The sequence below is a fragment of the Rana temporaria genome, chromosome 3, assembly GCF_905171775.1.
Source record: "Rana temporaria chromosome 3, aRanTem1.1, whole genome shotgun sequence".
NCBI classification, from domain to species: domain Eukaryota; kingdom Metazoa; phylum Chordata; class Amphibia; order Anura; family Ranidae; genus Rana; species Rana temporaria.
Window position 1 is genome coordinate 386468361 of NC_053491.1, and position 15302 is coordinate 386483662.

The 15302-nt window shown below is 50.7% G+C and overlaps 1 protein-coding gene across 1 annotated transcript; it reads left to right on the plus strand.

Moving 5' to 3' along the window:
* Window positions 1–335: 335 nt before the first annotated feature.
* On the plus strand, window positions 336–5595 carry LOC120932899. Its single transcript, XM_040345727.1, has 2 exons — window positions 336–871; window positions 4492–5595. Exons 1-2 carry the CDS (start codon window positions 370–372, stop codon window positions 5085–5087), a joined length of 1098 nt encoding a protein of 365 aa, XP_040201661.1. The 5' UTR covers window positions 336–369; the 3' UTR covers window positions 5088–5595.
* Window positions 5596–15302: the final 9707 nt, after the last annotated feature.

Here is a 15302-nt window from a genome sequence, read left to right on the forward strand (position 1 = left end):
GAAGAAAAATGTCAGAGGTAGCCGGGTTGTTAGCGCAGCTTCAAGCTGTTGCGGAGGTCCACGGCGCGGACTGGCTGCAAAGCCAGATCACCGCCACTCTGCGGGGGGTGCAGCAGGCCCCGGTCGGGTCTAGGCCTGCTTCAACGCGCGCGAGGCGGTCGATACCGCCGGAGCGCTTTAGCCCAGATAATACCCCCAGGTCGCAGCGTCGGGTGCGGAGTCCCAGTAGGCCCCCGTCGGGCCCCCCCGCCAAGCAATCTCAGTCTGCCACTGCACGGGCGGGGGGCGGGGGGCGGGAAGCGCGCAGCGCGGGGGAGCCTCTCGGGGCCCAGGCCTACCTCCCCTGTGTTGGTGCAGGCCCAGATTCACATGGCTGTCCCCGGTGGCGATGTTCCGGTCGGGGGGGCGGCCCGGCGTGGGAAGGACCCTCAGACAGGCGCCGGCCTAGCTCGGTCCACAGGCGGCGGCCTCGCACGCGGTGGGGATGCGTTCAGGGATGCAGATGGAGCGACACCAGGCCAGTCACGTCAGTCGGGAGGTCCCGCCTCCAGGCACCGTTCGGAGTCTGGGAGGGTTGACCGGAGGGGCAGTGGTGCTCAGGCTGCAGCCGCAGTGCTGAGGGATGATCTGATTGAAGAGTTCAGCAGCGATGGAGACGAGAGCCCTCGGGGGGTGGTGGCTCCCATACCTGTCACAACGCCAGCTGTGTCCAGAGGTCGGGGAAGGAGTGAGGAGGTTCGTCAACGACCACACGGGCAGGCGGCGACCGGTTCCAGCAGCAGTGAAGAGGGGGAGCTGCCGGAGGACCCCGCGGAGGATGGACGTTATGGGAACCTGTCGGCTGGAGGACCTTCACGGCCGCGCCGAACCGGTAAGACTACATCTAATGTGGTTGCGGGGGGTAGGGGTGGGGTTAGTGCGCAGGACATTAGTGGGGGGGCGGCGGTGCTTAGTCCCTCAGGGGAGGGGGGTGTGTGGGATGCCTTACGGGAATTGTTACGTAGGCTAGATGGGGGTGCTCCTCAGGTTGCGAGCCCGCTGGGTCCTTGGGTCCCCCCGGTTCCAGTACCCCCCCTCCCGGTTCCTGCCCCCGCCGTTCAGGCGCTGACAGCGGTAGTTGTCCCTCCCCCGGTGCCGGCGAATCCAGGGACAGGCGTGGCAGGGACACAGACGGACAAGGACGGCGTGGGAACGGCGGCGGAACGCAAGGACAAAGACAAGGACAAGGACGGGGACAAGGTGCGGCTGGATGACGCGGCTAGGGGGGAAATTTACATTTGCTTTGAAGGGCCGTTGGGTGCCCATCTTAAGCCAGAGGTGAGGGAGAAAATTCAGAAGGACGAGTTTATGGAAATATTTTCCCTGCTCCCGTTGGAAAAATTTCACCTCGACCGGGTGAAGCCGGACGAGAGCAAAAAGGATGAGGAAGAAAAACGTCGGTATAGGCTCATTCCGCGGACGTTTACGAATTGGCTACAGGCGTTTGCGATTCTGGCTAGCGTGATCGGGGAAAAGGCCCCCGAGAAATGCACGGCCCTATTCTGTTACCTTGATGCCATTCACGAAGCGCATAGGGTGTACGGGGGTCTGGCGTGGTTGAGGTATGACGAACAGTTTCGTCAGCGCAGGGCAGTGCGTCCCTCCATCCGCTGGGACCATAAGGACATTAGCCTGTGGATGAGGTTGATGACCTCGACCAGGGCGGCGGGCCAGTCCTTTCCTGGGGGGGCCGGCGGCGCTTCCTCCGCGGGATCGCCGGCCCTCAAAAAGAAAGGGGTGTGCTGGCAGTTCAACGACGGAACCTGTCGTTTTGGAGGATCATGCCGCTTCAAGCACGAGTGCTCAGGGTGTGGTGGGTCGCACGCGTTCAATAGGTGTTTCAAACAGGGGAAGCGGGCCGGAGATGGCGCTGGAAAAGGGAATGACGCCGGTGAGACTGGAAAGGATGCTGCCTTTTCTAAGTAAGTATCCGGACAGGGCGGCGGCGCGTTTGCTAGAGCAGGGGTTCGGGGAGGGTTTCGTGATTCCGAGTTCGTTGGCGGAGGTCCCTCCGGTGGCGGACAATTTGCGGTCAGCTCTGCGACATCCGGGGGTGGTGTCGGCTAAGCTGGCCAAGGAGGTGGCGCTCGGCCGGATGGCCGGCCCGTTTCGGGAACCACCTGTGGGGGGTTTGGTGGTGTCCCCGTTGGGCGTAGTTCCGAAGAAGGAAGTGGGTCAATTTCGGATGATACATCATCTGTCGCACCCAAAAGGGGGGTCGGTCAACGATGGTATTGATCCGCAGAGTTGTGCGGTTACCTATACATCATTTGATGCGGCGGTGTCTTGGGTTAGAAAGTACGGGAAAGGGGCTTTGATGGCAAAGACGGATGTGGAATCCGCCTTCAGGCTGTTACCGGTGCACCCCACTAGTTTGCGTTTGCTGTGGTGCCACTGGCAGGGGGAGTATTTTGTTGATCGTTGCCTGCCGATGGGTTGTTCCATATCGTGCGCTTTGTTTGAGACGTTTAGCTCGTTCTTTGAATGGGCGGTCAGGGAAGTGGCGGGGGTGAATTCCGTCATCCACTATTTGGATGACTTCCTGTGCATAGGACCCCCGGACTCCCGCTGTTGCGGGGTTCTGTTGGGTACGGTACAGTATTTGGCGGAACGTTTTGGGATCCCCTTGGCCCCCGACAAAACGGAGGGCCCTGCGTCTGAGCTGGTGTTCTTGGGGATCACCATTGACTCGGTGGCGATGGAATGTAGGCTACCAGAGGATAAGGTGTTGGCTTTGAGGAGGGAGGTCAGTGAGGCCCGGGTGAAGCGGAAGATTCGATTGAAGGAGCTCCAATCCTTGTTGGGGAAGTTAAATTTCGCGTGTCGGATTATTCCCATGGGACGCATTTTCAGCCGAAGGCTTTCAGGGGCCACGGCAGGGGTCCGGGTGCCAAACCATTTTGTGCGCCTGACCAATGAACTGAGAGACGATCTGAGGGTTTGGGGAACGTTCCTGGACTCTTTCAATGGGCGTTCGATGTGGCAGACGGGGCCGGTCAGCAACGCCGACCTGGCTCTATTTACCGATGCGGCGGGGTCAGTGGGCTATGGGGCCTATTTCAACGGACGGTGGAGCGCGGAGCCCTGGCCGGAGTCTTGGAGGGCAGCAGGGTTCCTCCGGAACTTGGTGCTGCTGGAGTTGTTCCCCATCGTGGTGGCGATGGAATTGTGGGGGGAGTTCTTCAGGAATAAAAAGGTGCGCTTCAATTGCGACAACATGGGGGTGGTGTGGGCGATCAACAGCATATCGGCATCCTCGCCCCCGGTGATTAGGTTACTGCGGTACTTGGTACTTAAGTGTCTCAAAGTGAATGCCTTGATATATGCGGTGCACATTCCTGGGGTGGATAACAGATTGGCGGATGCTTTATCTCGTTTCCAGTGGGCGGAATTCCGGATCCTGGCGCCAGGGGCAGAGGGGCAGGGGGAACCCTGTCCTCAGAAGTTGTGGGACATTGCACTGGAGTCGCCGCAGGATTGATTCGGCAGTCGATCAGCGAGGGAACGTGGCGAGCTTACTCTAAGGTGTGGCAGGAATGGTCCGCACTGAGGGAGGAGGTAGGAGGGTCGGAAGATCCAGAAGACCTGCAGTCGTTGGTCTTATACTTTGTGTGCTGCAATTACGAGAGGGGAACCTCGGGTGGCGCCATTAGCAAAAAGATGGCGGCATTGGCTTTTTTATTTCAGATGGCGGGCCTCAGGGATTTTACAAAATCCTTTGTGGTGCGCAGGGTGTTAAAGGGATACAGGAAGGGCAGTACTACACGGGATTCCAGGCGTCCGGTGTCGTTCGCGGTCCTGGGTACGGTATTGGGGAATTTGGAAAAGGTTTGCGCATCGCTTTATGAGCAGATACTTTTTCGGGCTGTTTTCGTTCTGGCCTTTTTTGGGGCGTTCAGGGTGGGGGAATTAGTTTCCCCCTCCAAGGTGGTGGGGGGAGGACTACGAATGCAGGACGTTAGGTGCCTGGAGGAATCGGTGGTGATTTGGCTTAGCCGTTCGAAGACGGATCAACTAGGTAGGGGCGTAAAAATAGAGTTGTTCCGGGGGAGTTGTCCACTAACATGCCCGGTTGAGGTGGTAAGGCGGTTTTTGGCCGTTCGCCCAAAAGGGGGGGAGGCTCTGTTCATCCATCAAAAAGGGGAATGTTTGTCTCGGTTCCAGTTTACGGCGGTGTTCCGGAAATGTCTGAAGGAGGGGGGTCTAGTCCCGGGAGAATATTCGGCGCATTCGTTTCGAATAGGGGCAGCAACGGAAGCGGCAAGGGGAGGCCTGCCTGCAGATTCTGTAAAGCGGATTGGCAGATGGGAGTCTAATAGATATAAACTGTATGTACGGCCTCATTTGTTGTAAACAATGAGGTATCGGTGGTTGACAATGCTGATGTTAATGTTTTCGGGGGGTTGTTTTTGGTCCTGCTGGGTATTGTTTTTCTCTTTTATGTCTTTACAGATCCCCAAGGTTGTCTGATTTGGATCCTAGGACATTCATTTGTGTTTTGGGGGGCAAGAAGGGCGGATGTCAAGCCTGGGGGGAGACAGCTGGGGGTGCCCAGGGAGGAAGGAAGGGTACGATGGATAGGGATTAGGGGTCTCATGTGGCAGAAGGTGTTACCCGAAGTTCACAGGGGGGCTAGCTTAGACAGGGCCCCGGACATTTTGGTGATACATGCGGGGGGGAATGATTTGAGCGTCCGGCCGATGCGCCAGGTGATCAAAGACATACAATGGGATATACGCCGACTGCGGGCCTCTTTCCCTGACCTGATCATTGTTTGGTCAGATATTGTGGCTCGCATGGCCTGGAGGGAGGCCAGGTCATTGGAGCGTTTGGATAAGGCCCGGATAAAGGTGAACAGAGAAGTGGGCAGGTTTGTGGTGCAGCAAGGTGGGATAGCGGTTCGCCATTCAGATTTAGAAGTTGAGACTTGGAGGTACCTGAGGGGGGACGGGGTTCATCTCAACCCGATCGGGATCGATCTTTGGGCTCTGGGATTGGAGGAGGGCGTTAGGAGGGCTTTCCTGGTGTGGCGGCGGGCCCAAGTGTGAGGTGGTCCCACTTGTGCCGCGGTGGCGGTGGGTTCCCCTGCCGTTTGGTAGAAATAGACGGTGGTTAGGTAAAAACGGTGGGGGGGCATAGTTACAGGGATGGTGTCTGCCTTGGTGGTCTGGTGTCAGTCTGGACCACCAGGGGAGAAGTGGGTGGGTCTGTGGTCAGCTAGGTCTTCGAGTCGGTAGTCGCGACTGGGGACATGTCGTTAGCTAAGAGGGTACCACAGGCCCAAAAGAGTGATCAGGGGTTGTCAGGGGGACTGACAACCAAGGTATGGTTAAAAGGTTTAACAATTGAGGAATAGGTTAAATATTTAAAGTTGGGTGATATATATATGTATATGATGGTGTATATATATATATATATACAGTTTTTGTATTTGTTAATAAAGGCCTACCAGGCCATTTTAAATCCAGCAGGTGTCAGTGTGATTATTGGGAAAGGTTTAATGTTAAGGGGTATATGCTTGTATTGGTTGGTGCGGTAAGTTATCCGGCTGCCCTAGTCAAGCTCTATTTGTGGGAAGAAAATTATAAAAGTTTAGGTACAATGTTGTATGACCGCGCAATTGTCATTCAAAGTGCAACAGCGCTGAGAGCTGAAAATTCTCCTGGGCAGGAAGGGATGAAAGTGCCTGGTATTGAAGTGGTTAAAAGTGTCCTTTTGTATGGCTGGGTGTTGGCCCTCCTAATTGTACTAGCCCCTTTTTAATTTATTTGATTAGAACAGAGGTGAGAGGGCTGGGTTTCTCTCTCAGGTGCTCTATTAACAGACCACATGGCCAGGTAATGGATACCTTTGCTATTCGGCATCCAGAGAGGCAGCATCTCATTCTGAGGAATAGTCAATGACAGGTAAGTTTTGCTATCCTAGTATTGGGGATAGATTGGGGGGGGGGTGAGAAGCAATGTATTACTAGGGGTTGGGTTGGGGTTGCCCAGATTTATTTTATTTAAATTTGTTACTATATGCCCAAAAAAAAAAAATACATTGGTGCGGTGTGACTTTAGCCCACTCAAAGTGAATAGGCTGAAATCGCATTGCACAGAACCGCATGCGAATCACACAAGTGCGATTCACGTGCAGACAAGCTGTGAACCGGCCCCAAGAGACTTTGTCAGAATTCAGATACATATTTGCACAGTGGTGTAGTTTCAAAAGTTGCTCATTGGTGAAAATACATCTGCATGACAGTTGTTATAGAATAGATGAAACCTTACAGGAGATTTGGGCTTCATTCACATTTGTTGCATTGCGACAACATGTGCAAAAAACGCACACTGCCTCACAATGCGCAAAAACGTGCTGCTCTTTTACAGACATGCAGAGCAGCCGCTAATGACACCAAATACCATGCGTTTTGGTGCAGGCACCTCTTTGCTCATTTCTCACACATAGGAAGCCCATTGAAATGATTGAGCTGCCCTTAAACGCAACGCATAGAAATGCAAGAAAATGTACAAAAAAGGAGCGTGCAATTGGTTGAACCTCCATGGTGCGGGCGGAGCCTCAAAAAGTACAGCTTGTCCCCGGCAGGTGTCTCACTTCCAGCACACTGAAATCATTGGGATGCCAACAAATGACTAGTTACATTTCTTAGAGGCAAAGAGAATTCAGTGCCAATGTATCTCAACGGTAGCCCGATTTTTTCTAAATTTAAAAAAAAAAAAAAAAAATTGTACAGTACTCCTATTCTATGAAAATCCAGAATTGAATCAATGGGCCGATATACACTCACATCCACTATATTGGGGACACCTGTTCAATTGCTTGTAACACAATGTAGCTTTCTAAAAGTACATTTAAGATTTAATATCTCAAAGCTATGATAAGAGTTAAATAAAAGTTCTTTTGACCAGAAGTGAAAGCTTCAATATAATAAACATTTATTAGAGCTGATTCAAAGTCTAATCTAACACACAGAACCTATCTACAGTCCCAAACAAGCAGGAAACCGTAGGTTTAACCACCTAAGGACCGCCTCCTGCACGTATACGTCGGCAGAATGGCACGGCTGGGCACATGTACGTCCTGTACTAGTACCCAGCCGTGGGTCGCGGGCGCGCTCCCGCGACCCGGTCCGAAGCTGCGGGACCAGCGGACCCGATCGCCGGTGGAGACCCGCGATCGGTCCCCGGAGCTGAAGAACGGGGAGAGGTGTATGTAAAACACAGCTTCCCCGTTCTTCACTGTGGCGCTGTCATCGATCGTGTGTTTCCTTATATAGGGAATCGCAATCGATGACCTCACACCTACAGCCACACCCCCCTACAGTAAGAAACACAGACAAGGTCACAATTAACCCCATCAGCGCCCCCTGTGGTAAACTCCCAAACTACAATTCATTTTCACAGTAAACAATGCATTTTAACCACTTAAGCCCCGGACCATTTTGTTGCTAAATGCCCAGGCCAGGTTTTGCGATTTGGCACTTCGTCGCTTTAACAGACAATTGCGCGGTCGTGCGACGTGGCTCCCAAACAAAATTGGCGTTCTTTTTTTCCCCACAAATAGAGCTTTCTTTTGGTGATATTTGATCACCTCTGCGGTTTTTATTTTTTGCCCTATAAACAAAAATAGAGCGACAATTTTGAAAAAAATGCAATATTTTTAACTTTTTGCTATAATAAATATCCCCCAAAAACATATATACAAATTTTTTTTTCCTCAGTTTAGGCCGATACATATTCTACCTATTTTTGTTTAAAAAAAAAAAAAAAAAAATCGCAATAAGCGTTTATCGATTGGTTTGCGCAAACTTTATAGCGTTTACAAAATAGGGGATAGTTTTATTTCATTTTTATGAATTTTTTTTTTTTTTTTACTACTAATGGCAGCGATTTTCTTTTTTTTTTTCGTGACTGCGACATTATGGCGGACACTTCGGACAATTTTGACACATTTTTGGGACCATTGTCATTTTCACAGCAAAAAATGCATTGAAATTGCATTGTTTATTGTGAAAATGACAGTTGCAGTTTTGGAGTTAACCACAAGGGGCGCTGTAGGAGTTAGGGTTCACCTAGTAGTGTGTGTTTACAACTGTAGGGGGGTGTGGCTGTAGGACTGACGTCATTGATCGAGTCTCCCTATAAAAGGGATCACTCGATCGATGCAGGCGCCACAGTGAAGCACGGGGAAGCGGTGTTTACATACGCCTCTCCCCGTTCTTTAGCTCCGAATAGCCCCGCTGTCGTCCCGGATCGCTCCCCGCGGATATCCGATCGGACCCCCGACCCGCGGAAAGGCATGGACGTACATGTACGTGCCATTCTGTGGACGTACATATACATGCGGCGGTCGGCAAGTGGTGAAATGCATTTTTTGCTGTGAAAATGACAATGGTTTCAAAAATGTATCAAATTGTCCGAAGTGTCCGCCATAATCTCTCAGTCACGAAAAAAAAAAAAAAATTGTCGCTCCATTTTTGTTTATAGCGCACAAAATAAAAAACACAGAGGTGATCAAATACCACCAAAAGAAAGCTCTATTTGTGGGGAAAAAAAAGACGCCAATTTTGTTTGGGAGCCACGTCGCACAATTGTCTGTTAAAGCGACGCAGTGCCGAATCGCAAAACCTGGCTGGGTTCTTTAGCTGCATTTTGGTCCGGGTCTTAAGTGGTTAAGACCCATCCTTCAGGCCATGCTTCCATAAAGTTGGCTGCCTTTACCTCTGCTGTCTAGTATATCTTTCTATGCTGACGTCCCATTGGTTAGCCTAAGTCGGCCCCCTTTCATGCAAATCCTGGTGACCATTTTTGGGCAGCAGAGTAAAGTGAATTTTCCCAGGGTCAAAGGGTGGGGCTATCTTCATTAACCACTTCCCGCCCGGCCTATGGCCGATTTACGTCCGGGAAGTGGTTATGAAATCCTGACAGGACGTTCCAGAACGTCCTGCAGGATTTCATGCCGCGCGCGCCCGTGGGGGCGCGCATCGCGGCGATCGGTGATGCGGGGTGTCAGTCTGACACCCTGCATCTCCGATCTCGGTAAAGAGCCTCCGGCGGAGACTCTTTACCACGTGATCAGCCGTGTCCAACCACGGCTGATCACGATGTAAACAGGAAGAGCCGCCGATGGCTCTTCCTCCTCGCGTCTGACAGACGCGAGTAGAGGATAGCCGATCGGCGGCTCTCCTGACAGGGGGGGTTCGCGCTGATTGGTTATCAGCGCAGCCCCCCCTCGGATCGCCACCCTGGACCACCAGGGATGCCCACCCTGGACCACCAGGGTGGGCAAAAAAAAAAAACAGAAAAAAAAAAAAGTTAAAAAAAAAAAAAAAAAAAGCAGAAAGAAAAAAGATGCCAGTCAGTGCCCACAAATGGGCACTGACTGGCAACAATCAGTGCTGCCACCCCAGTGTCCATCAGCGCCACCCCAGTGTCCATCAGCGCCACCCCAGTGTCCATCAGCGCCACCCCAGTGTCCATCAGCGCCACCCCACAGTGCCCATCCATGCCCAGTGCCCACCTAGCAGTGCCCATCTGTGCCACCCATGAGTGCCCATCTGTGCCGCCCATGAGTGCCCATCTGTGCCGCCTATGTGTGCCCATCAGTGCCGCCTATGTGTGCCCATCAGTGCTGCCTATGTGTGCCCATCAGTGCCGCCTATGTGTGCCCATCAGTGCCGCCTGTGTGCCCATCAGTGCCGCCTATGTGTGCCCATCAGTGTCGCATACCAGCGCCGCCAATCAGTGCCACCTCATCTGTGCCCGTCAGTACTACCTCATCGATGTCCATCAGTGCCATCTCATCGGTGCCCATTAGTGCCGCCATATCAGTGCCCGTAATTGAAAGAGAAAACTTATTTACAAAAAAATTAACAGAAAAAAATAAAAACGTATTTTTTTTTCCAAATTTTCAGCCTTTTTTTAGTTGTTGCGCAAAAAAAAAAAATCGCAGAGGTGATCAAATACCACCAAAAGAAAGCTCTATTTGTGGAAAAAAAAGGACGCCAATTTTGTTTGGGTACAGTGTAGCATGACCGCGCAATTGCCATTCAAAGTGCGACAGTGCTGAAAGCTGAAAATTGGCTTGGGCGGGAAGCTGCGTAAGTACCTGGTATGGAAGTGGTTAAACATCCCAGCATAGGGTCAATCACATAACGTGGTTTTAACTCAATGGCTCCGATTTTTGTCTAGTAAGAACAAAGGGCTTTGCCATGTGCTAAATTACATATATTGGCAAGCTAAATGAACAATATAATCCGTACGCTGGATGAAATGTCTTCAGCCCCTACTAAATTAAATATATTCATAATTACTATATATATATATATATATATATATATATATATATATATATATATATATATATATCTATATCTATCTATCCCCACACACACACAGCTATCCAATTTAGATTACCCAAAAAAACACATGGCAACAACAAATTGCTAATCAGCCAATCACATGGCAGCAACTCAAAGCATTTAGGCATCTAGACATGGTGAAGACTACTTGCTGAAGTTCTAACCGAGCATCAGAATGGGGAAGAAACGGGATTTAAGTGACTTTGAATGTGGCAGGGCTGGTCCCAGTAGATCAGCAGTTTTTAAAATACTCAGATTTTCTTGCAAAACCAACGCTAGGTTTTACAGTAAATGGTCAGAAAGAGAAAATATCCAGTGAGCGGCAGTTGTGTGGAGGAAAATGCCTTGATGTCAGAGGAGAATGGGTAGACTGGTTTGAGATAATAGAAAGGCAACAGTAACTCAACCACCCGTTACAACCAAGGTATGCAGAGTACCGTTTCTGAATGCACAGTACATCAGACCTTGAAGCAGATGGGCTACAGCAGCAGACAACCACACCAGGTGCCACTCCTGTCAGCAAAAAAGAGGAAACAGAAACTACAATTCACACAGGCTCAACAAAATTAGATGGATAGAAGATTGGAAAAACATTGCCTGGTCTGACGAGTCTCGATTTCAGCTGCAACATTCGGATTGTAGGGTCAGAATTTGGCGTAAACAACATGAAATCATGGATCCATCCTGCCTTGTATCAATGATTCAGGCTGGTGGTGATGTAATGGTGTGGGGGATATGTTCTTGGCACACTTTGGGCCCCTTAGTACCAATTGATCATTGTTTATATGCCACGGCCTACCTGAGTGTTGTTGCTGACCATCCCTTTATGACTACAGTGTACCCATCTTCTGATGGCTCCTTCCAGCAGGATAATGCACCATGTCACAAAGCTCAAATCATCTCACCACTGGCTTCTTGAACATGACAATGAGGTCACTGTACTCCAATGGCCTCCACAGTCACCAGATCTCGATCCAATAGAGCACCTTCGGGATGTGGTGGAATGGTAGATTTGCATCATGCATAGTTGCCAACATTGCAAAAAAAATAAAAAATCCGGGACACTTTTTTGCATGTAGGCAGAGCCTTGCTATAATTAGAGGGCGGGGCCTTCTTTTGTAGGTGCGTCACACCGTAGTAAAAAAATTGGCGTGGTTTACGCAGGTAACGGGCGTGGCTCGAGTCTGAGATGAATGAGGGATGGAGGGTGAAAAAGAAGGGGAGAAATAAAAGGGAGAAAGGAGGGAGGGAAGGAGAAAGAAAGAGGGATGGACAGACAGCAGGCCCAGATCCTACACCACAATAGAAATGTGTATTCCAGAGTTTAACAATCAGCAGATAAATATACTCCAACCTGGTGTAGGCACTTCAATCATCCCGGCAGCGCCGCAGCAGCTTTATTTTAGATTGTATTGGATCGGCCTTGTTTTGGTCTTCTAAAAAAAGGCGGCCGGCCGAGACATTGTCTCCACTAGCCGTGGACCTTTAGCGGCGGCGAAAAACCAGATTTCCCAGGACAAAATAAATCCGGGAAAAGGGTGTGAATCCAGGGAAATCTGGGACAGTTGGCAACTATGCTTCATGGATGTGCAGTAGGGTGACCACATTTCCAAACTGCCATTCAGGGACACCCCCCCCCCTAAAAAATATATGTTTTTTTACATATTTTTTTGCGTATTTTGGGGGCAGGGGCGTATCATGAAATCAGCGGGCCCGTGTGCAAGATCAAAAGAGGGCCCTAGGCCCCATCAAATGCAGCCACTTGTGCCCCATCAAATGCAGCCACTTGTGCCCCATCAAATGCAGCCACTTGTGCCCCATCAAATGCAGCCACTTGTGCCCCATCAAATGCAGCCACTTGTGCCCAATCAAATGCAGCCACTTGTGCCCCATCAAATGCAGCCACTTGTGCCCCATCAAATGCAGCCACTTGTGCCCCATCAAATGCAGCCACTTGTGCCCCATCAAATGCAGCCACTTGTGCCCAATCTAATGCCGCCACTGTTCCCATCATATGCCGCCACTGTTCCCATCAAATGCAGCCACTTGTGCCCAATCTAATGCCGCCACTGTTCCCATCAAATGCAGCCACTGTTCCCATCAAATGCCGCCACTGTTCCCATCAAATGCCGCCACTGTTCCCATCAAATGCAGCCACTGTTCCCATCAAATGCAGCCACTGTTCCCATCAGATGCAGCCACTGTTCCCATCAGATGCCGCCACTGTTCCCATCAAATGCCGCCACTGTTCCCATCAAATGCAGCCACTATTCCCATCAAATGCCGCCACTGTTCCCATCAAATGCAGCCACTGTGCCCATCAAATGCAGCCACTGTTCCCATCAAATGCAGCCACTGTGCCCATCAAATGCCGCCACTGTTCCCATCAAATGCAGCCACTGTTCCCATCAAATGCCGCTACTGTTCCCATCAAATGCCGCCACTGTTCCCATCAAATGCCGCCACTGTTCCCATCAAATGCCGCCACTGTTCCCCATCAAATGCCGCTACTGTGCCCCATCAAATGCTGCCAGTGTGTCCAGCAATTGTTGCTACTGTGCCCCATCTGATGCTGCCAGTGTGCCGATCAATTGTCGCTACTGTGCCCCATCAAATGCTGCCAATGTGCCCATCAATTGCTGCTACTGTGCCTATCAGATGCTGCCAGTGTGCCTATCAATTGCCGCTACTGTGCCCATCAGATCATATGCTGTCAGTGTGTTGATTATTTGTAACTACTGTGCCCCATCAACTGCTGCCAGTGTGCCCATGAATTGTCGCTACTGTGCCTCCATCAGATGCCGCAAGTGTGCCCATGAATTGTCGCTACTATGCCCCATCAAATGCCAGTGTGCCCATATTTAAATTGTCGCTACTGTGCCCCATCAGATGCTGCCAGCCAGTGTAATTTGCCCCTTTTTGCTCACCTTTTAATATGATTTGGAGATGGAGTGACCCCTCGTCTGGTGGTGGTGGAGCAGGGCAGTCTTCAGCCAGCCGGCTGGTCTTCTCTTCTGGTTCCGAACTTCGGGCCGCTCGGGCGGGAGGAGGAGGAGCCTGCCTGGGCCCTGGAGGAGGTCAGACCGTCGGAGATGTCGCGGGCGGCGGGCCTGAAATTCGCTGCAGTGCAGGCAGCGGCGGGAGGTCGGGACGGACCGAATCCAGCTGGTGCTGAGCAGCTGAGGTCACTCACTGTCGCTGCTAGCCTGCGCTGGGCAGTGGGCTGGAGCGGGCTGCTGCGGGGGAGGAAGAGGTCGGAGGGCTTGGTCGTCTGCGCCGCGGTGGTAGGTGAGTGACTCACTTGTCTGACTCTGACCGTGTCCTGACGATGGGGATGCTGAGCTGCTCTCTCTGCTGCGCTGCAAGAACCGCGGCTGGAGGAGGAGGAGAAGAGGAGGAGGTGGGGGTGGAGTCGGAGCCTCAGAGAGAGGGACACGGTGATGTCACTGGTTGCTACAAGCGGGGCGGCCCTAGCAACCAGTGATTTCAAACAGCGGCACTGCGGTAGTGAGTGTGGCAGGCTGGCAGGCAGTCTATGTTTGATTCCGGGACGAACTATTGTCCCGCATTGAAGGCTCCCGGGACACGGGACAAAAAGTTAAATTACGGGACGATCCCGGGCAAAACGGGACACGTGGTCACCCTAATGTGCAGTTGACAAATCTGCAGCAACTGCCTGATGCCATTATGTCAATATGGATCAAAATCTGAGGAATGTTTCCAGCACCTTGTTGAATCTATGCCATGAAGAATTAAGGCAATTATGAAGGAAAAAGGGGTTCAACCGGTACTAGCAAGGTGTACCCGATAAAATGGCCAGTGAATGTATAAAAACTGGACTCATTCACAGAATTCCACGTGGGAGTACACAGAACATTCCGTTTGTCCATTGCAGTGCACACACAGCTGCAGCCGCCGCCATCTCCACTAAGGGAAACTGGCAGTGAAGCCTTTCGGCTTCACAGATGGGTTCCCTACTGCGCATGCGCAAAAAGCGCTGCTCTTTCTAATTGGCCCGGCGGAGGGGGGGGGGGGCGAACTTCTGAGGGACGGTGCTGCGACAGGTGGGGACAGGGACCTGTCAAAAACAGGTACCCCCCTGAAAAATGGCAAATGTGGAGGGAGAAAATAAGCGGAAGTTCCAGTTTTGGGTGGAACTCCGCTTTAACTAGTGCATGTGTTGATACTATTATATTGTGTAAATTATGGGATTTATGGCAGGATGCCCGGACATACTAAATAAAACACCAACAAACCATATTCCTTAAATAAAATTATTTTATTTATAATACATACATATAATCCAAATTTTCATTTTTATATATATATATATATATATATATATATATATATATATATATATATATATATATATATATATATATATATATATATATATATATATATATATATATATATATATATATATAATTTTTTTGGATAAAATTTGGCCGCAGCGTATACTATTGGTTTACTAACATCATCATAACTTATACTCCACCAAATTATCACCATAAATCCAGCTCAGCCACTACGACTCGAGCTGACAAACTGTCTTTAAAGCGGGAGTTCACCCTATTAATAAAAAAAAAAAAAAAAAAATGTTTTCCTCTAGCATAAAATGAGGCATAGTAGCGCGAGCTACAGTATGCCTGTCTTTATTTTTTTTTAACCCCGTACTCACTGTGCAATCGTAGAGACAAGATTCCGACTCCCCTCGGGGAATGGGCGTTCCTATCCAGAGGGAAGGTGATTGACGGCCGGCTCTGGCACGTCACGCTTCTCCGGAAATAGCTGAAATAGGACTTGGCGCTTCACGGCGCCTGCGCATAGTCTGTGCGCAGGCGCCGTATAGCGCCGTGAAGAGCCGAGACCTGTTCCGGCTGTCTTCGGGGAGCGT